Here is a 22966-nt window from a genome sequence, read left to right on the forward strand (position 1 = left end):
GCTAGCCAGGCTGCAGGGGGTGTAACGCCCCTCAGTGGGGACTTTTCCTGTGCCAGGGAGACCCCAGCTGGAGGATACCAGAGCTGGGTGGTGTGCTCTCCCTCCCCACCCCACTCTCAGAGGTGAAAGCTAGGGAGAGATTTTCTGCTAGCTCTCCCCTTCCTGCAGCTTACAGCAGGGGAAGGGTGGGGGTGGCGGCTTGTGCGCAGCAGTCCATTGGGCCTGTGCTGCCACTGGGTTGGGTTTTGTAGCTTTAGGCAGCTGGCCATGAAGGTAGGTATATGTGAGCACCCCCAGGCTGACAGAAAACTATACGGATTTGTTTTCACTTTTGAACATTTTTCTTTCAGAGATAATTGCAGAAAAAAAGAAACATGGCAAAAGAAAAAGGAATAAAACAACAGGTACATACTTTTGCAGAAAATCTTGGAAGTCAGCAGGTAAGTCATTAGGAACAGTGACCGGATATTCCCTGCTAACTTGACCTTGGCTGAGAGAAAGCAGTAGCAAGCCCAGATGCCAAACGTCTCCTTTTTTCCCAGATTTGTTGGGTAGAGCATCCTCGCTAAATCGAACTTTAGTTTGTTCAAAAACATCCTCTTTACAGATATCAGCAAGGCGCTTTGAAATGCTGTAGTCTGTCACCTTGATATTCCCTTCAGCATCTACCAGGATACTGGATGCGCACAGAACTTTGTGCACCACGGAATTACTGTGTAAATAGTTGAGAGCTGACAGAAGCTGGGTTGCATAACAGCGCAGCTGATCAATGGGAATAGGGGTCTCTTTGCTCAGATACGTAGAAAGGCTGGATCCACCAACATGCTCCACTAAAATGTCTACCACAATCGAATCGTCATGCTCTTTAAGGCTCATAGATATGTAACGTACTATGTTTGGGTGATATAGCTTCATCAGTGAACTGAACTCTGTTTCTGTACCCTGAAGCTGTTTAAGAGAAATACAACATACCAGGGGTTAGTCAGGAGCAGTAATGGATCTCTCCTATGTCATGGGAGCAGCATTATAAGGAGTACATTTTTAATAACGACAAGTCAACTGGTATGGATAAGAAAAGAACCAGACTTATGCTCAAGACTTCAACTCATTTTTTGAGAAATATGAGTAATTCAAACAAGAGTAGTTGTGACTTCTCATGTGCTTTTGCACTTCTTACCTCCATCATTTAAATGGAAGCAAAGTCTGCTCCCTTAAGAACAACCTCTTTAGTCTGCACTTTCAAGAAGTTCAACAAAGGTTTCAACCAACATCCAAACTTGTGGGTGCTACACATTGATAAATATTAATGCCTTTGAGATTTCTCCCATTACTAATTTTTAAACCCCTAATTAGCCAAAGGTTTTGAAAGATGCCAATATAATACTGTATTTTTAAGCAATATGACCAGCAGGATCTGAAATCTGTTCTAATGAGAACCAAAGTTAAACACCAAGGGCATCTATACATGTGCTCCAGGGTAGAAGGGAAGGCACTTTAAATTACAGTGGCTCTGAGAGCTGCTCTAATTAAAGTGCTCATAGTGTCACATATACTCAGCTTCAAAATAGCAACAGGAGTGCTTTAACTCAAGCTCATTGAACAAACTTTAGTTAAAGTGCCCCCGTCATCATTTTGAAAAGTGGGAATGCTGAATACATGTGATGCGGAGGCTACTAAGCATGCTCCAGCAGACTTCCAGCAGACTTGATTAATCGAGTCTGCTCTGATGCGTGCTTTTTAGTATGCGTCGGAGCACAGCTCTGTCATGTATATAGGTGCCCAAAGTTTTGGAGCTGCTGACCATCTGAGTTTCCAAAATACCATTACCCTACATACTCAGGAAGGGACTGCGGAGAAAGGTGAAGGATGGAACAGCCCTAAAACTCCTTTCCTGTAGCATTTCTGCTATCTTTAGGGTCTACTGCTCATCCTGGTGTTTCAACACCCTTGCTCAGGACACCCCAGGGGCCTGGTTCTCCTTTGCCTTAGCAACTTAATTATTCAGCTGAACATTGAAAGAGGTTGGTTGATATACCCTAATTCAGTAATTGGTCTCAGATTAATAAAGCTGGATAACAACAGTTATAAAGTATATTGACAACTGGAGGAAAAGCTGTGTAATACCTGTTTTTTGCATTTATCAATCTTTTCTTTTTCTTGACTTGTAAGAAATCTTCCCATTTTTTTCTGCCATTGAAGAACCCATTCATGTACTAAGACAAAATCACCACTCCGTATTTCCAAGGCATTGTAGACTGATTTACCAAGCTGCTCATCCCTATCTACACATAAAATAAAGGAGAAGAAAAAACAACATTTTCCCCCTGATGGCCTGACAGTGTTCTTCTAATAGCTGGTTTTTGAATGAAATTAAAAAGCTTGCTTCTTACAAGTTTGAAAAATCTTCAAACATAAACCTAACCGAAACTACAAGATCTGTAACTCCATTTCATTGTCTGCAAAAAGTTAGCTCAATTGAAATCACATTATATGTAAACCAAACTCAAAGATTAGTGAGAAATTAAATGAGCACATGGACACAAAATTTGCATTGGCACAAACTATTACATATTTTAAGGAATTTGTGGTTTCGGCAACAAAAAAGCTTTTCCCACTCAGTAGCATCTTCAGTTGCTGAACTCTACATAGTGACATCATCATATATCCTCAATATGTAAAGTAACAAAACTACATTCAAAGAAAGCAGAATTTTCAACAGCAAATCCACTGCTAGGTTAAGGAGCAATAGTGAGACAAAATGCTGTTAAGTTTTGCTAGTTTAATTCTCACAGATATTTTAAAGCCCACAGGCTTATCTCAGCTTCTCATCTTGCTCACCCCAATGGTTCTTGTAAAAATTTTCAATTAGGGTTGTGTTTTCTAGTCCTAGTCTTATATATGGCCTTAAAGCTAGTATCAATATCTGTACAGTTTCAAGATTGGTAGTAAAGTCTTTTTCATAAGTATTTTAGGTGTCAAGTAATAAAATTATTACTTTCTCCTCCTGGAAATATCATCGATTCATACATTATTTCTATAGCTCTGAATACATTTAACTGCAAATACTCCTAAAATAGAAAAATACAAATTCACCCACAAAAAAAATCTTGCATTACTTTGCCCCACTTTTAGCAGGGGCTCTCCAAGTTCTTATTAAAGCCACTGGATCAACAGCTTTCTCCCCAGCTTTGCCCATAACATTATTCAAAAGTCCCTGCAGGCTGATTCACCTTCATTTAATGGACAACTAATTCATCCATTCTTCTTATGCAAGCACTAACATTTAAAAAATATTAAAGTTGTAATTGCTATTTACTCACCTATACATTTTCCTTTGTGGACAACAAGCTGTCCAGCACCAGCAACACTGAAATACAAAACTTCATGATTTCCAGGGGACTCTTCATTACTAGACACAGAATACTGACGTTCCCGTCTATGTAAACAAGAACATAATTTTTCTTCAATTCATAATATATTATCGGTGCATCAAAACAGGCATCAGTTTTACAACTTGCATTTGCAGAACTGTGCATTATCAGGCTTAGTCTATACTACAACATTTTTCTAGGAAACCTGCTTATATGGGTATGAAAAGATCACTTCCCCTAGCTGAAATGTATATCAGCAAAGCCTTTGGTTCAGATGTGGTTGCTTTTGTGCTTTTCCTGAATTAGCCTATGTTGGTCAGGAAGATGGTGCATCTAAACTGGTAGAAAATTCCTTCTATTAGAATACGTTGTGGCTACAAGAAGGGGCTTTACTGATAACACTTTTAATGGAAGAGACCATAGCATAGACAAGTCTCAATATTCCCACTGAAGTCAATAGGTCTGTATGAGTGTAAACTTCTGCTTGCAATAGTGGGATCTGACTTGCACTGGGTCTCTACTGTACATACACGCTAACTGAGCAAAGCATTTAAACCTATGCCCAAATACTGAATGCAGGCCTTCATGCTCCTGTCTACTGACTACAATGATTACTGTATTTCTCAAAATAAATGGATACATCTCAAATGTTTTAGCAATTTTCAAAATACTTTAAAGAAATTAACATATAAAGTTTTCCATTAAGTTCCAGAAATTATATTTTGTTTTAAGAGGAGTAACAAATGCAGAATCTAACTTAAAAGCCCACTTTTTAAAGGAATACTTAGCAGCCTAGCACCCCAAATTTAAGTCTTGTGCAAAAGGGGGAGAGATTAGGGAGCTTTTTAAAACCTAAATATTTGTAGACAGTTCTCATTTTTTTTAGGGAACATAAATGACAACTTGTTAATTCACAGTTGCCTGTAGCACTCTAAACCTAAATGCAACAGCTTTCTGCTTATACACGAAAATCAGTGTATGCAATAGTCCAGTTTAGTTTCATTGCTTGAGCTGCATGAAAATAAATAATATTAGTTAACTAATTGTTAAGAGTAAAATCATATTTTACATATATTTTCATATTAATAAACTAAAGTGTTACTGGAAGCCCAAAGAATTTCTCTCATGTATAGAATACTTAATTCAACAGTGCACTTTGAACAAGCAATCACAGCTAGCACTTATCTCAAACACATACAGCCTAGTCTTCTGTGTTTTTCAGAGCTAAAATAAATAATGATCTGTGGGTGTGTGGAATGTCACAAAGAACACTTAAGGACAAACAAGGCCGTCTCCTAAAACCAAATCACAATCTATACTGTAGTAGGTCTAGAATATACCTGGATGCAACTTGACTTCAGAATTCAGTCATCACACAACACACTCTTCAAATACAATTCAACAATGCTACAGATCTCTTAAATATATGAAAAAGTCAGCATCAAAGCTAAAAGCTCTTTTCAAAAGTCCAGTGGATCCAAAAGGGGAAAAAAACAGTTAAAAGGAGATAAGGCATTTATGATAGTATTTTTGGAAAATGAAATCTGTACCAGTTTTACAAAAGCACAACTATGTCCATTTAATTTTCTAAATTAAGACATGCTATATACACCACAACATTATTTAAATAAAATGATTGAATTACACTGTACTTTACAATGAAAGATCTCACGGTGGAAAATATATAAAAGCTGAAGCAATCATGCAACTCCCAGTTACGCTAATCATATGACTACAGATTTCCTGGAGGCTGTATTTTAACAGAAATGTCTTCCTCCACCACCTTACACTTTCATTTATTTGTACTGCATCCTGGTTGCTTGAATGCTATAGAGACCAGCCAGAGTACATGCAGTTCTTCCATATAAACATGTCCTTCCAGGCAGTAAGAACAATTATGTGAAGCAACAAAGGTTAAAGAGCAAGACTGAGCTCTTCAAGCGCTACTGTTAACCCGATAGTATTTTTCAGTTGTTTTCCATCCAATGACTTGCATGTAGCTGGAGACTCAAGTTAAAGGGTGCTGACAAATATGGATCCCACTCCATTCCAACCCCCCCAACAAAACAAAAACAACAGCACTTTACTGGAAGAGGAATTCCACCAGTTTGACCCAGGTCCCCAGCATCTGTATAGCTCTCGCAATTCAGCAAGACTTTTGGCGTTTTTATCTAATAGTTGATTCAATCAGCTGTTAGATAAAAGCACCCAAAAGCCCCACTGAAGCACATGAGCTATACAGATGCTGGATGAGCTGGATCAAATTCATATGATTCCTCTTCTGGGAATTCCTCTTCAGCAGCGGCACACCAAGCTGAAAGTAAAGTGCTGGGTTTTTTTTCCCCCCATGCCTGTAAGCACCCAAAATGATCAAAAGCACTTAAAGTGGCTAAATCATTCTCGAAAATAAGATTCTGAGTTGTGAGCAGCACCATAATACAGGTCTTGACTGGAAAATTTGCTCACATCTGCACTGGGAATGTCAAAGTCTGCATCCGGCATACTGTGCCACCAGCAAATCCATATACCTACATTTCAACACAAAATTTAAGGACTACAAGAAGCTGCAGTTCTTATATTATTATTTAATTTCCCAGGGCTGAATATGCAAGAGATAGTCTAAGGAATTCTATTTCGTCTTACATTGCCCATGTCACTGAGTCAAACAGGATGGAAATCCCTACTAGATGTCATAAGATATTTAAAAAAAACCCGAAAAAACTCCAAACCAGACAGACAATTACTATTTTTCCCCATCTGTGATTATCCTTAAATACTGTCACAAACAAGGAAAGATAATGCACATTGTTTATCCTTTCACTTCATTTCTAAGGCAGACCTTTTGACAACTGCTCCCCAAAACATTTGAAAAAAAATCAGAGTAGTTGAATAGAAAAATATTGGTGTCCAGTTTTAAATAGGCTAAGCATTTAGGTTTAGAACATAAGCACTGCATAAGTGTTCACCCTCTTTAGATCTGCCTAGATCAGGGGATGTCAAACGGGAATATGTGTACGCCTTGGGGTACTTTGAAAGGTCGCAGGGGGTACACGACAGCAGGTGGGGACAGAGCCCTGCCACCTGCACCACTGCCTCAGAGGAGCAGGGCTGCGGTGGGCCACTTGCAACCCCCCCCACCCCCCCGGATGTACACTTATTAAAAAGGGGGCCATCAGGGGTACACTTATTTTAAGAGGCTGAAAACCGCTAGCCTAGATTATAGCCTATAAATCTCTTCATAAAGATATACAATCCTCCCTACCTTCCTTTTTCAAATGTAGCTTGTAGCCACTTTTAGAAAGTGGAAAACTTACAAGAACCGGTTAAGTTTGTGGCTGACACTTCAGATAAATGTACAAACTACTACTATGTCTATTTACAAATTCCTCCGACAAGATACAGACAAAATCTGCTCAAGCAGATGAACAGTTTTTTCAACTGTTTAAGAATTATCTAACCAATTACCAAAACAGACTTTTCCTAGAAGGCATATCAGTAACTGTCCATCACCCCGCTATACCTGCTCAAGCTGATTTAATACTGTTCACTGCATGTAAGTTGACCCTTAACCACTCTGTATGCATCACATGCAGAATGTTTATTATCAAAGACTATTATTAAAGTTAAAAAAAAAAAAACAAACACTCTGAGGTTAGGGAATGCCAGAATTAAGGATGGCTGTGCTAACCACATACCATCTTTCCCCGTTGGGATCAGTGAAACAGAGGTCCTAAGTCCCAAGTTAGCTACTGGATTACAAAGAGATGAGATGCTTTGGAAAGGAATCTGATTTGCATGGTGAAAGAGACTTGTCTAAAGAACCCCTACCTCATTTGTTTCTGACATTGGTAGGAGGCTGGAGATTATAGGACGAGAAATGATTGTGCCCCTGGGAGAACTGAATTCTCTGTCTCCCTCTAACAATGTCACCACTTAAAACTTTTTGCAAGTGGTCACAAATTGTGCACTCTTCATTTTCCAGGTGTCCAACCTGAGACTTTCTGGGCTCTGATTTGGAGAAGTCCTAAGCCCTAACAGCCCACAACCATTTTCTGTGGTGGTTGTGTCTTGAACGTAAAAAGTGCCAAAGTCTGCTAAATATCTAAATAAATTAACAAATCAGGTCCTATTCATCTCTAATTGAAAACATCCAAAATTAGTGGCTTTTTAAAATTTTAATTTCTGTGCCTCAGTGTCCCCCACCTGAAAAGTATAGATGTTGTCAGTTCATCATCTCTCAGAAAGATCAATGTTTCCGAATTACTCAGGTCCCTGGCACATGTTCATTTAATGGTGAGGTGGGATTTATTCCCTGATCCCAACAATAGCATCTCTGCCATACATGTGGCATGGCAAGAGGTGAAATTTTGGGATTGGAGATCAGATCCCAACTGTGCCGTTACTATTTGTCAGGGGTAATCTTGGGCTCCCCCTGCACCAACAAGTAGAAAGTCAGGTGCCTAGTGAATGGGTGCAATCCTAGGACTGAGAGTGATTATTGATCCCAGCCCTGGGATCACACCAAAGTGCTAAACTTGATTCAGTGCTATCCCAGGGCTGGGACTGACAATTAGTTAACCCTGCTCCATGTTCAACAAGACACAAATTTATTACACATATTTTATAGAACAATTTTGTGGCTTATTTCCCATTTTATCAGGCCATTAATTGCATGAACATGTAGCTGAGTTAGTATTCAAGATGCGATTATCTGGTTAATTGTGTCTAAGAAGGCCTCAGTTCCAACAGACATGGGAGCCTTTATGTGTTTCCACACTAATACAGAAATTTGTGTTTTTTACTTTAAAAGAAGAGATCACGTGAGTATAAACCAAATCCTCTGGAAGACTGTTCATTTATCGCACAATTGATGTATCAACTGCACAATAAATTAACACATCACATGATCACCCAACTTATCATGCAATAAAAATGACAAACCAGCTACAAAGATGTTCCACATTTAATTGGAAGTTCCACATGTGGTTGCTGTGATCTGGGAAAAATTCCTCAGATCACATCATGCATCTGCCAAAGATGTGCCAGGAAGCTGGAGAATGGGGACCTCCATGAGACACATGTACATTAAAGCATGATGCAAACCAGCCACCAAATATAGAACATCTTTGTTTAATTTAAATGCGTGGCACGGAGTGCCCCAATATACATGCAGCTAGCTGAATGCCCTGGCAGATACAGAATAGGCTCTATGGATTAAATTACCATTTACCAGGGAACAACAATTAAATGCAATTTTAGATCATACATTTCCTGTAAAGGCATAATGAAGGCAGAGCTGACCAATCGCTATAATAATATTTAAAGCAATTTGAAGAAAGAGCAGTAACAGGAGCTAAGTACTACTAGTAAGCTCAAATCCACAATTTTTTCAGAGATTGCAAAACCACCAGCAGTGGTTGCACACATTTAATATTCCTAAAAAAATATACATATAAAAATTAGACGCAATCTTTATTTTAAAAATATAACCATGGAAATAAAAGCTACAGAAATGAAACCTAGATTTTTGCAAAGATTAAGAATCACAGCTTTTAAACTGGATACCTGAAATATTCATTAATTTCTAATTCTAATGGATAAAAATATTTGTCCCAGATGGAATAGTATGGCAAATACTAATTAACATGAGAGACATCTGAATATTTCAATAAGACCTACAAATCTTCTTACATATTTCCAGGAGTTTTAACTGAATTGGTCAGGTTCTATTAACCAAATAAAAGGTTCCCCATGCACACTTGACATTCTTATTGCGAAGATGACCTTCAAAAAATTCAGCTGCCAAGCTGTCACTTAATTCTGCAACATGAAACTAACAGTGGTATTAACAGAGATTTCAACTCTCTCCACCTTTTTGTCTATGTCCAACATTGTTAACAGCAGCTATGAGAGGCATCTTTATTTATTTCATGCAAATATATAAAATGTAAATCATGTTGTGCCAAGTCTTATAAAAAGAACTAATTTTAAAGAGAGATGTATTAATTAAAGCATATTATTAAATGAGAAAATGCAAGGTATTAAGGAAATTTGTCTTTTATATTTGGCCACTATGCAATGGTCTTAGAATAGTGAAACCTTATTAGGGAAAAGATATAAAAAAAAAAGCATTGTAATATAAACATTTCATGGAAATACTAGTCGAATATGAATAATGAGGGACAATGGAGGAAGGACAACACAACTATCACAGAAGCACACAAAGGAGGCCTAAGAAATTTTTCAAAGATATCTGTACCCATTATAAAATATTTGTGAAAAAAAATGTTTTAAAAAATACATTAACACTGGAACAGGTTACCCAGAGAAGAGGTGGAATCTCTGTCCTTGGAATTTTTTAAGACCCAGCTAGACAAAGCCTTGGCTGGGAGGATATAGTTGGGATGGTCCTGCTTTGAGCAGGGGGTTGGACTAGATGACCTCCTGAGGTCCCTTCCAACACTAATTTTCTATGATTCTATGAAGGAGGGAAAAAAACAAGACAGAAAAATGCAACCAATAACAAGAGAGTAAGAGGAAAGAACAGAGAAGCAAGGTGCTTTTCAACCAAGAAGAAATGCAGTGCAATCTGTATCAGCAACATACACATGGGGCACAGACAGAAGTGACAAATTTTGCCTGATCTGACCCCAGAAAGTGGTCTACAGTCATGAGCAAACAGAAATACACAGCTGCAGACTACTTTAAAAGGGCCCAATTCTGTAAAAATCTGAACTCACATTGCATGAGGAGTCAGATGAACATGCAACAAAATAGAGTGCATTCTATAACTTGCATCTCCAGAGCTCCCAGGCTGTTGTTATTTTCAAAACAGGAAGGGGGAAAGGGATGGAGGGAGTTTGGATGGATTGGAGCCCCCGGGAGGGGAGGGTGGGAGGAGAGGGGAAGGGCTCTAAACCACCCGCCCCACTCTCCAGCGCTGAATGGGGAACCCCAAAAAAGATTTTCCTCTGCTCCCTTCCCCCCTCCCATTCTGAAAACAGCGTCTGGGCTGAGAAGGGAGAGTGGTGCTGCAGCAGACAGGGCTGCAGGCTGGCAGCAAACAGCTGGAATCCCCAACTCCCAGACCTACCAGTGAACTTCTGGTATGTCTGAGATCGCTGCAACTCATAGTGCTTCCTGCAAAGTGCTATTAGTAGAAACAGGGAGCTGCTCTTCTGTCTGAGCTCATGAAGGGGTGGGCAGCAACAGGAAGCAAAGTTTTACAGAGCTGGTAAGTTTAGTGTGTCTTGCTGGCTTTACAGTTTTTGAATGTCAACCTTCCTGTCCTGCTCCTGTATTTTGAAATGGCACTAACCTTCACATTGTTCACAATAAAGACTATAGGTGCAGTTCTTCATGTGACAGGCAATAGCTCCCTGAATCTTCCTCTTACACCCTGGAAGGTGGTACATAAACTATGGTCTACCTTTACTTCAATGCATCAGTTATTCCCACCCAAACAGGAAAGCAGTGTGGGGGAAGGGGGAGGCAGGTACTCCAGGGAGCAGCCAGGCTGCCTGTGCTGAGGGGGAGTGAGCCTACATTCATGTCTAAGGAAGGAGAGGATCTGGGCTGCACATATGGATTGGGGTGGGGGGGATGGGGTCACATGGTACCCCAGTTGTCCAGAACTTGGACAGCCCTGGTCTAAATGATACAAGGTCTCTTACATGGATACTAGAGAGGCCAGAGTGAGAAGAACAGGACTTCTTCCTGTTCTGCCTCAGAGGAACTAACACAAACTAATTGGTCGGGTTATTCTGTAGAGGCAAAATTTGGAATTTCAGCAGCTCACACTCCACTGTTTCAGATTGTCCATCTGGTTTTAGCAGCCATCAATCCTCTGGATCACGGAGTATATGCAAGAGATCTTTTGGAGCATCACATCAAGACCTTCAATGCATATGCCTGGGCAAGGGCATGAAAGAGCGGAGGCTGCCTTGGACCTATCAACCCCCACTTTAGACCATCAAGACAGAGTCGAAAGGCCAGACTGAATACAGATGTTCGGGGTCTCAATGGTTGTAGCTTCTGCCGACTGCCTAACAAGCAGTCAGAAAAGGCAAGTTTCTGTCAAGGTGATGACCCTTAGCCTTTCTAAAACCAAGGAGTACTATAAGGCGGAAGTAAGGTTCTGAGGTGTCCTATAATTGTCTTACTCTGGAGGTTGCAACATTGTGGTATTTTACAGGACCTATCCCACCATGAGTAGTCCCACCATATTGCCAACAAGCCCTCCAACTGGATTTAGTTTATAGTCATACCTAGGACTGAGATTGCCTATCAGTTCTAACAGAAATTCCATTAATCTCCTGTCACTCACATTAGACACCTAGCTGGTATCAAAGGGTTTTCTTTTAAGGTCTGGTAACCAAAGGAGTCTTTCTAGGGTTAAGCCTTGGTTTACACTTTGGAGTTTTGCTGATATAGCTGTACCACTTGGGAGTCTGAAGAAAATACACACCTAAATGACACAGCTCTGTAGCTGCTCTTATACCAGCAAAACGTCCTTTTGCATGAAATAAAGATTGACATGATGCTGTTTGGGGAACTGACAGAAGCTGCAGCCCCTTTAGGGGAATTTGCAGATGTTTCTTTACTAGCAAGTCTGCTAATGGGAAACCAAGTTCTACACTTGCTATGCTGTTCTAAGCCTCCTACATCAATGACATTGAGCCCTGATCAGCTTAGGAACCAAAGTGAGTTGTTTGTTTTAACCAAAAAAAACCATAACAACACACTCCTGAATTAAAATACTTAAGCGGTAAACCTCTTCTAATGCTTATTAAATATTTTATCTACATCTTTTTTTAAGCAACTTTATTGCATTTTTTGTACTTGGGGGAAAGATGAAACCAATGCACTCAGTAAAACAAAAGAAAAAACCATGATAACATTTTCTGCAAAAAGCTGTAGGTCAGAACCCAGTCCTGAACTCCTGACCTGGTGTTCAGCTTGATCCTCCACCAGGTCACAGCTCTTGGAAGAAGGAAGAATGGCACAGAAGTCCCAACAGGGAAAAACCTCCCATTCGTGGCCCCTTACTTACCTGCGGCTCCTGGCCCTGGGTTGGATTCTCCCACCTATATAAGGCTTCCTGTTTCCTGGGGAAGCTGTCCAGACAAGGCTCCTGCTGCCCTTAGACTGTTCTGTTTCCCTGCCTTTTTGCTCTGCTTCTATATCTGACCATCCATTGCTGACCAAGCTTGGCCTTTGACCTCTGCTTACATCTCAGGTCTTGGATTGGCTGGAACTTGACTCTCATAGGTATCTGACCCAGCTTGCTCCCTGACCTTGCTCTGCCTAGTGTGTTAGGCCCAGCTAAGGCTCTGATCCTCTGGCTTTGACACCTCCTACCCCTCAGACTTTTGGCTAATAATCTGAATAAACCATTAGACCACCTATGCCTTGGTGTATGACAATAAGCAATATGTGGAAGAGCCACTTCTGGCTTAGGAGTGCCACAGTAGGAGTCTCCTACTTGCAACTACCATGTGACTTTCTGAAATCCTCTCTACTAAAAAAAATAAAAAAGCTCATGAACTACTGCAAAATACAGCCTTTGACATTTCATCTAACTTCTAACATTCTAAGTAAAAAAAAACCTTCTGCATTATTCAAAACAAATTAATACCCACTTTGAACGCCCGACGGAATGTGCACGATGTTTATTGCTCCCTCCATGTTCCAGAGGGCCACCATTTAGATTGGAACCATATTTGAGCCCTCCAGTGTCTTTTCCAAAAGGATTTTCCTGGCTGGTCAAAGCAGCAATTTCCAAACGTTCCTGAGAATTAAGAAAAAAGAAAGGGATTGCCTTTTTCTTTAAGATGCATGGATCAACTTCACTATTACCATGCAAAGACGCTTAGATAACTAGGATCCCAAGGTAAATTCATTCATGATGTTGGGGAAGTAGTATTGAAAATCAAAAAGAAATGTCTTCCAATTACCTATTGGCAATAACACAAGGATACTTAATACTAAATAAAATGTATAATTTTTGTATAATCTTCCATTTCAGTCTTTCTGATTATTTGCAAGTGAAAATCTCAGTCAACTGAAAAGATACTGATAAATAAAATGTATCTTAGTTTATTATATAGCAAATTTATTTAAGAAATTGCATTTAGCAAAACACAAAACATTTCTTAAAACATATCAACATCCATCAGAAGCATGTGACAGGGAAAAATGAGAAAGCATTTGACCTAATTTAATCATTTGATTTTCCCTATTGCTATAAAACATGTGTTCAAGTGCTTACAACCAGCGTTATTACACAATTACCTGTTTTGCCATTTCCTTCTTTTTTTTCTCTTCTCTTTTCTCCTCCTCCCTTCTCTGAATCTCATCAAGAATTTCACGTTGCTGAAATACATTTTACTGTTATCAGAAAATTAAAAACAAACACAAAGCAACTTATGATCCTATCCCTGAGAGGATCTGATGACCCCAGGGGCACAAAATACTGAAGTCAAATCAATCTCTCTTAGCTACACCAATAAAATGTTATGCCAAAGAAAAAAGGAATAGGTAAAGGAAAATTACTTTCAACAACCCAGAACTCTCAAGTTAAAAAGGAAGTTTTTAGGGCCCATATACACATGGAAAAGATATTGAGAAATAACCTGACTTGAAGATTTAAAATGCAGTAGCCATTCTGCCCTAACTTTTAATGTAGATACTTTTACCCTACAATGAACATTGTGTGGACTAACATAAGCCATACATTTGGTACAAAACAACTATTTGACAGAGATTTATTATATTCCAAAACAGAGGCCAAGATACTGTAATTTTCTGACATTATAAAAGGTGTTAAACACTGGGGGTTAAAACACTAACCTCCCTCTAAAGCTGTAGACAAAATGTTCTTTGTATGTTCATGGTGGGGGAAGAGAGAGAGAGGAGGCGTGAGAGTGGGAAGGGAAGCAGATTCCAGATTCTATCCATTAACTGTTTATAATGGATCAATAGTATATTTATGATCTTGTTTCAGATGCCATATTTTGCTGATGGTGATAAGGCACATCAGTAAATAAGCCACGGTTTTAAGGAACCTATTGGTTTGATGGACTGATTATCTATTTCTGTTGAGCAATCATTTATTAAAAAATGTATCAACCACTTAAGATTTCTGTTAAGTTCCCTTCTTGAAGTGACACTGTTTATCTAAAAGGACAGTGAGACCACTCCCACTTTAATTCTTACTTCCTGTTCCTCTCTTCTTTTAACTTCTTGTATCTGACGCTCTTCTTCTTGGGCCAGTCTCTCTTGTTCTTTTTGTTGATTTTTTAGCATTTCTTCATGAAAAGATTTAGAAGGTGGCTTATTGTACTCACTGAGAAATGACTGTACATGGTCTGCAAGCTCAAATATCATTACCTAAACAAAAGTACACATAAATGAAACCCAGTTTCAAAATAGTGTAAAAGTACAGCAACATAATGTAGTAACGAGGCACCCAATTTAGAAAAGCATTTAAGTCAGTAGACTCCTATTCCATAACTGAGCATTGTCATCAAGAGAAGGGACATGCTTTTCCTGACACAGCTATTTGACAGAATTGTAATTAGTAACTGTGACTGGATAATCACTAACCACAGCAACAAAGACAGTTTTCTCTATATAATTTTCACTGATATCAGTTCCAGTATGAAATACTCCTGATTAAGACAAATAACTTCCCAATCATAATGATTTCATTTTTACTGAAATAGTCAAAAAAATTATTACAAAAACCGCACACTCTCCATGTACTGCTGAGAATAAATTGTTTATTTAATTGCTGATATTATATTGTGATTTTCCCCTGCAAGTCAGACCCATCATTACAGCTGCAGAACCACCCTGGTGGTAACCAGCTCTCGATCTCAAATAACTTGGCAGACTGAGGAAATATGACAGCATGACAGCTCAGTTCAAAGTTTTAGGCAGATCAGCAATGAAAAGCCACACTGTCAAAGCCACCAGGCCACAATTCTCCTCTCATACTAAAACTGTTTTCTATGATAAAATAGCACGAATCACACCAACAGTTCAAACTCGTAAATATATTAAACGGAACAGATAACACGGACAGTGACTGTTACTACAAGCTCCTAAATTATATCTCATCTGTTATCTGAAAAGACTGCCTCAGGACACTCAGAGAATAGACCAGTTCCTGAACCCATTCAGTTGTTAGCCTCTCTATTAAAGACCATCATAAAAGGTACCAATTCAGTTGACTATTATTACATGATAGACATAACAGAATCATTTAGGATAGCTATTCCTCCACCATCCAGTAGGATATGGACTGAGCCCATGACTCAAGTTTACTGCTAGTCCTGACACACAGTAATAGTTTTCAGTCACTGCCAGCTTGGTTGGATGATCCACCGTATCAATCAAGTAATGCCTGTTTTTTAATTTCAACAATCCTGAACATGAAAAAGGCAACTATTTTTCCAAAATTAGTGCTACACCATGTAAAAGGTTTCCCTTCCTCACCTGAGCAACTTACTGATAGGCCCAGATAGGTCTAGGTTTGTAGTTACAAGAAGGTATGCGATAACAGCATACTGCACACACTGCCTCAAGCAGAAAGAGATTTACAAGCATCTTAAATAATTAATCCCTTGCTTGCACGTAATAAAGCCAGAGGGCAACATGGGAACAGAAGGCATACCGCACTGTGCATGCATCTTTTTATTCCATGCACAAAACACCTTTTCTAGGGTACCACTCTGAACTAAGAACATGTGCCCAGATACACAAAAGCAAATAAAAAAGACATTTCTAAATGCTTTAAAACAGAGGTTCCCAACCTCCAGGCTGCGGCCTGGTACTGGGCTCTGAAGGGTTGGCTGCCTGTCCACAGGAGGGTGGGCTGTCGGACCGGAAGTCCAGAAGCGACCAGCATCCTGCAGACCGGCAGCCAACCCTTACTTAGTATAAAAAAGGGTTGGCTGCCAGTCTGCAGTATGCTGGTCACTTCTGGACTACACTATGCTGGTTTGCGGTCACTTCCAGCCCATGTTTTGCTAATCCATGGTCTAAAAAGTTTGGGAACCACTGCTCTAAAAGCATAACCTTCTTTCTATAGTATGACACAGGGTGCTCAATCTCAAGCCCTCAGGCCAAATGAGGCCCATAGAGGCATAACATCCAGTCCGCAGGGCTCTCCCAGATTGGAAACTTGGCAATGGGGAGCAGTGGAAGCTCCAAGCTCCACATGGCCAGCTCTAGTCTTGCCCTGGGTCATTGCCCACATATCCAGACACTGGCCATATCTGGACTGGGGCAAGGATGCGCTCTTCTTCCTCACCCTAACCTCCCACCCCTTGCTAGTCTGGATTGGAGCCACCCCAACCCATCTCCAATCTGCACATCCAGATTGGGGTGCCCAGGCCTACCTAATGTGATTTGCTCCACCCTGTGCATCTGGACAGGGACTGGGCTGCTTCCTCCTCCACCATGTGTGTCCAGATTGGGATATACCGAGATTGAGCTGCACAACACCCTCCACAGCTAGATTGTGCTTATCAAATGGATGCAGACCAGGTCAGAAGTTTGGGTACCACTGGTATAACATGCTTTTAATAGGACTAGGTATGGAAACCCCCTAAACTTCTCATAGCATGGACTACATTTAATAAAGAACCCTTTCCAAGTCCACCATCTTGTTCTTTAGTGAAAATAATTCTTCTCCAATTAATCTTTTTAGAACATATTCCTGTAGCAAGGAAAGCAATTGCACATAGAAACAGAGTAGCATTAGAAAAATATTTAAAGATTCAGTTTGTTTTAAGATAAAGTAACAACTAGAAACAAGGATGAGTATCAACATGATGTGACCAAGTAATTCTCCATGAATCATCAGCAAATGCACCACAACTAGAGAACCCTCACCTAACTTCAGATATTAGGTCTCACTATCTTTAGCACATTTTTACAAAAACGTCAGGAGTCCAATAGTAAACTGTTAGTTCCCAGAGGAACTGAAAATGTTTTAAGGAATCTTTTTAAAGAAGCTGTCAGAGAATTATCAGATGTAATAGAACAGAAATATACTGTATAATTAGAAAACAAGCCAAGCAAATATGGCCAGACCGAAGTGCCAAGGCAATTGACATAGAGGTCTAGGAGGATATTTTTGCTCTCAATTTCCTGTTTTAATATACTGAAGGAATTCACACTTTTAGTTTTTCTCCATTTCAAAAGGTAAAAGAAAGAAAATTAAACACACGTGTTTATCTGTAGGAAATTTCTATGCAGGTAAACGTGTATAAAAATGAGCTGTAAAATACAGTTTACAAAGTGAGGTATAACCACTTCCTAATTCTGATATGTTTGTAGTTCCATATTTTGACAATAGTTAACTTTGCAACATTTTCAAAACATTTTAGGAGTAAATGAGGCTTTTCACAAAAAAAACTCTTACCTCTCCACAGCACTGTTTTGCCAATTCCTCCAATTGTTTTTTTAGTAAATTAATGTTTTCATTTGACAAGCCTTTTGCATTTTTTAGCTCTATTTCAGGAACACTGGGAGAAGGAAATTAGAAGAAATGCATACATCAAGAATCAGACGCATATCAGAGAACATGTAGACTACAAAACAGGTTAATAAAAGGTTTTCTTGGCAGTGAGCCAACAATCACTATTCAATACCCAAACAAGGTATTTATTGTCCACAAGACTACTCAATAAAACTACTTTATACACAACAGTCCAGTTTCCTAGCTCAGAAGAGACTAAACAGTTACAACTAGCAGAACTGTCCAGATATTCCTCCTGGCTGTGCTAAGTAGACCTCTTACCAATAACTTCTTTTTTTAAAAGACGATACAGGTTTCCTTCACCAACCACTGGGGTTAGGTTCCTGAAAGTTCCTGTGGCTGGCAAAACTGTGGTTGGCAAGACAAAAGGCTTATCGGAAAAGTGGCAGGTGGTGGGCTGATGCACAGCCACTGAAAACCATGGTTACTCAAAACTGTATACTGTGGTAGCCAAAACAGCATCTAGGATATTAAGCGTGGATACTCAAAATTGTGGTCGGCAAGGGAAACCTGTACTGAAAATGTGACACATATTGCTGATTTGAGATATGGATGTTTTAGATGTAGATTCCCTTATCCAATATGCAGGCAATATAAAATTAGTCTGAGCCATACACTGCATTAAAATATATTAAGGTAAATAGCAGCATGATCTTTTAAAAGTTTAAGCTTCTTTAGGCATAAGAAAAAAATCTGCAATTATGCTAGCTTAAATAATACAAACATTAAGGGTTGCCAGGCCTTTTGTTTCAGGACATAATCAAATCCAAATCACCATTTGGTTAGGCATGTTTCCCTTTCCTATTCAGCAAACAACTGGTGCTCAAAAACAAATGGATGTACTGAAGTGGAGTCACTTTTGCGTTGGAGCATCTAGCGGTGGACAACATCACAGGCAGATGAGCTGTATTATCCACTGGCATATTCGACCAGAGTAAACCTTATCCAGAAAATTATGGAAGTATTATCAAAGCCAAACCCTAGACAAGGACATCACCTGCAATCTACAGTTTCAGAGAAAAATACCCATCAGTGAACCAGAAGGCTTATTCAGCACTGTACAGAACAGCAGGTTTAAATAGGGCAAGTGCATCACTTTAAAGATAATTATTTTGCCTCTTATTCAGTGAAGTCATATATTAGCTTCAAGTCCTCAAGTAGATTCACTAATTTCTATAGGACACACAGCTCAAGCTGCACATGTAGTTATGTACCTTGTTGAACTGGAGCTTAAAATGCTAACTGACATTATCAGCTGTGTCACATGAGGAACATTGAGGGATGATGCGTTTTCAAGTGCACGATTCAGAAGGATTACTCATTGCCAGATGGATCACTCAAGAAGTCCCCCACTTCTATACCCCACGTCTAACAAACAGACATGTTCAAGGCAAGAATAAAAGCAATAAACAAGATAAAATTAGAGGTGCACCAATACATCAGTCCCATATTGGATTGGCACCAATACAGGGATAATTGACAGTACTGGAAACTGGTTATTTTTGCCTGATGTGGCTGATAAATGCCCTGTGCACATGCACAGAAGCAGCATGCATGGGGCCAGGAGCACAGCCTGGCAGTCTGGAGAGCAACATCTGGCTGTTAAATCTGTTCTGGGGAAATGGGGGTGGGGAGAAGAGCATGGGGGGCAGATTGCAGCCCCCACAGTGAGGGAGAGACTGGGGCAGGGGCAGGTGCTGTACAGCCAGAGCAGGGCAGGGTGTGGGGCTCACCTGGGGGTGCAGCTCCCATTGCTGCATAGACCTGGGGAGGGCATGGGGGGGGGTACCCCCAGATCTGCACGTGGGGTGGGGTGGGGCTGGATGTTACCAGGGGTGGTGCCAGACTCTTCCTGGTGGGGGGGTTGCGCTGGAGCTGTGCTTAGGGCAGGTGGCAGTGGTGCTGGAAGGGAGCTATGGGGGGGGGGAGGGGCCATGGCAAATTTTGGGGTGACTGCAGCCCTACTTGTAGCCTCCTCCAAGCACTGCCACTGCTCGCCTCAAGCAGAGCCTGGCCCAGCACCCCAGCCCCAGCCCGCGGCAGCAGCCCACCCTCACCCCATGCAGATCTGGGGGCACATGCTCCCCATGCCCTCCCAGGAAGCATGCAGCAGCAGAAATGCCGCCCCCCCGCCAATACCCCCGCTCATGGCTCTGTTGCACACCCCACCCCGCCCTGGATGAGTAGCATCTGCCCCAGCCCCACTCCCTCCTTCATTGTGGGGGCCTCAATATGTCCCCCCCACCCCTTCCTCCACACCAGACTTAGCAGCCCCAAGCTGGTCTCCAAGCTGCCCAGCTGCATATCGGAATTGGATCGGCATCAGCTGATAAATATCGGCCATCAGTATCGGCCCAAAAAATCTCTATTGTTGCCCCCCTAGATAATATACATTTGAATTTTAATTTTATCAAGGAGAAAATAAAGAAAAGCATATACTTTGTTGTTTACTCACATATCAGGATATGTCTGTGGGCATTTGACACACAAATCAACTTTGACATAGCTTTCTTTATTACCAGTCAATCCTTGAGGATACAGAACTAAACTAATCTCAGGAGGCTCTTTTACCTACAATATAAAAAAAAGGCTTTTAATTAAAACATAAATCATTTGAAAGAAGTCCTTGGCCTGTGTAATCCAGAGGTGCTCATTAAAAAAATTAAAGCTATAAAAGCTGTTTTTGTTTGATGAGTAAAAAAATTATAGTAATCCCAGTGATGCTGTTATGTTAAACATACTGCTGCAGAGTCTGAAAATATGCACAGTTCATCCAACACATATGGGAAACTTCATAGAGTGGGCCAGGACAGGTTACTAATATTTGGAAAGAGTGGTACAGTAACCTCATAAATCTGGGTTTTAAAAATTTGGAATTCTCAGAAAGCCAGCACTTCAGAAGCTGGTCCCAGAGCTATGGATGCATGTGGAGCAGTGGCACAGACTGGTGGATGTGGCAGCAGTCGCTCTGTGCAAGCTTCCCTTTCCATGTCCAGCTGGTCAGGCAGTAACTGGCCACTGCTACCCCGCCCTTCACCCCAGCTCCATGCACTTTACTTACAGTCCCAAGCATGCCAGAGTTAAGAGGTTATACTGTATCCTAATATGAGCTGAAGTTGAATAAGAAGGAGTTCTGCATTCAGTAAGTTCGAATAAAGGTTAACACATTCTATTGCTTTTTAATGGACAAAGATGACCACCCAGTATTTTTCTTTTAATGGGAAGAATTTAGGGTTATTTTTGAAATGTCATGAGTGTCATATTTACCCAAATCCAAAAGGACTCTGAATTTAAAGATTGACCCCCCCCCAATAATTAGATTATACACAGAAAATATGTAAATGTTATAATTTTCTAGGTCTAAAATCGATTTTGGGAGAGTTGTCTTAAATTTCTCCTCACCCTGTACCCTGGCTGCAGCCAGGGACTCTAATGGCCTGACTCCTGCCCCTCTTACCACTTGCTCCCTAGCTGCCTACCCCTGTGATGCCTGTGCCTGCAGGCCCCAGCAGGAGTGCCTGTACTCCCCATGCCTGCCCCTCTGTTGCCTGCCCCACAACTTGCAGCTCTCCCACCTGTCCCCCTCTAACTTGCCCCCCCCACCTACTTCTCCCCATGGTGCCTGCCCCCCTGCCTTGTAGCACCAACTTCTATTGGAGTCCAGTCTAGCTGGGGCCATGGAACACATGCTGACTCTGGCCCCACACAACAGCTGTTGCAGCTGCAGCAGCTTCAGCCCCAGAGCTAGAGCAAGAGCTGCTGCTACAGCTGCATAGCCAGGATGGAGCTCTGTGCTGTTAAAAGGAGCAGGCCCCAGCAGGAGCTGGAGATACCCAGGGAAGGTAAGCAGCAGGAAGCAAAGGCATGGCAGGGTAGGGAGCAGAGGCTGCAGGGGACAGGGCAAAAATAAATAAATGAATGAATAAATAAATAAATACATAAATAAAATCTAAATTTATTCCTGCTTGTGTTTGGCCTTTAAGAAAATATCAGAGCAAAATATGTTTTTTCTGTTGCAATGCTGTGCTACAGCATCACATGTATTATATCATTTTGCTGGGACATAAGGAGGACTTTTTTAATTTTAGGAGTTTTGCTAAATATTATTTTTCCTTCCTTTGTTTTTTTAAGCAGCCCTTGGAATAAATTTAAAAGAAAAACAACTATGCATCCAAATAGAAATGCAAGACTTTTTAGTATCTTAAATCGAGCAACAGTATAGTTGGGAGAGCTGTTGGATAAGCTTTCTGGTATCAAGTGTCCTTCCTTGGGTCCCTAAATTAACTTGAGGAAGGATACTCGATGCCCAAAAGCTTGTCCAACATCTTTCCCAGCTATAAAGTTGGTTTAATAAAAGGTATCACTTGCCTCTTGTTCATTTCCTGGACCATCATGAGAACACTCCAACTCAGACCTAGACAGGTTACAGGGGTGGGCGGACGAGAATAGGATGGGATTCAACACTGACAAGCGCAAGGTGATGCACCTGGGGAGGAAGAACCAGCACCATACCTACAGGCTGGGGAACTCCCTTCTCATCAATGCAGAGGCAGAGAACGGTCCTGGAGTCATCACTGATGCCAAGATGGGCCGGCAGTGTGGGGAGGCAGTCAGGAAGGCCAACCGCACCTTGTCATGCATCCACAGATGCATCTCAAGCAGGTCCAGGGAGGTGATCCTCCGCCTCTGTGCGACACTGGTCAGGCCGCAGCTGGAGTACTGCGTCCAGTTCTGGGCACCGCACTTCAAGAGGGATGTGGAAAACATGGAAAGGGTCCAGAGGAAGGCTACTCGCATGATCAGGGGCAGCACGACAGGCCCTACGAGGGCAGGCTACGGAACCTGAACCTGTTTAGCCTCCACAAGAGTAGGCTGAGGGGGGATCTAGTGGCAGTTTACAAACTAGTCAGAGGGGACCAGCAGGCATTGGGGGAGTCCCTGTTTCCTCAAGCACTACCAAGAGTGACTACAAATAACAAGCTGGCAGAGGGTAAATTCAGATTAGACATCAAGAGGCGCTACTTCATGGTCAGGGCGGCTAGGA

The 22966-nt window shown here is 41.0% G+C and overlaps 1 protein-coding gene across 2 annotated transcripts in view; it reads right to left on the reverse strand.

Moving 5' to 3' along the window:
- EIF2AK4 (eukaryotic translation initiation factor 2 alpha kinase 4) overlaps positions 1-22966 on the reverse strand; it is a 72142-nt gene that overhangs the window by 46876 nt on the left and 2300 nt on the right. The window contains exons 1-9 of one of the 2 annotated variants that reach the window (XM_090033468.1): positions 20378-20493; positions 19137-19290; positions 17806-17908; positions 14589-14762; positions 13665-13745; positions 13013-13161; positions 3321-3436; positions 2125-2282; positions 413-948 (exon numbers count right to left, since the gene is read on the reverse strand). In XM_090033468.1, the coding sequence (XP_089889594.1) occupies positions 413-948; positions 2125-2282; positions 3321-3436; positions 13013-13161; positions 13665-13745; positions 14589-14762; positions 17806-17908; positions 19137-19171 (1352 nt within the window). In that variant the 5' untranslated portion in view covers positions 19172-19290; positions 20378-20493. Of the gene's footprint in view, positions 1-412; positions 949-2124; positions 2283-3320; positions 3437-13012; positions 13162-13664; positions 13746-14588; positions 14763-17805; positions 17909-19136; positions 19291-20377; positions 20494-22966 lie in introns of those variants that run through there. The other variant, XM_090033467.1, reaches the window with a different exon arrangement.

This window comes from Crocodylus siamensis, chromosome 2 (assembly GCF_052110815.1).
Source record: "Crocodylus siamensis isolate JL-2025a chromosome 2, ASM5211081v1, whole genome shotgun sequence".
Taxonomy (NCBI): domain Eukaryota; kingdom Metazoa; phylum Chordata; order Crocodylia; family Crocodylidae; genus Crocodylus; species Crocodylus siamensis.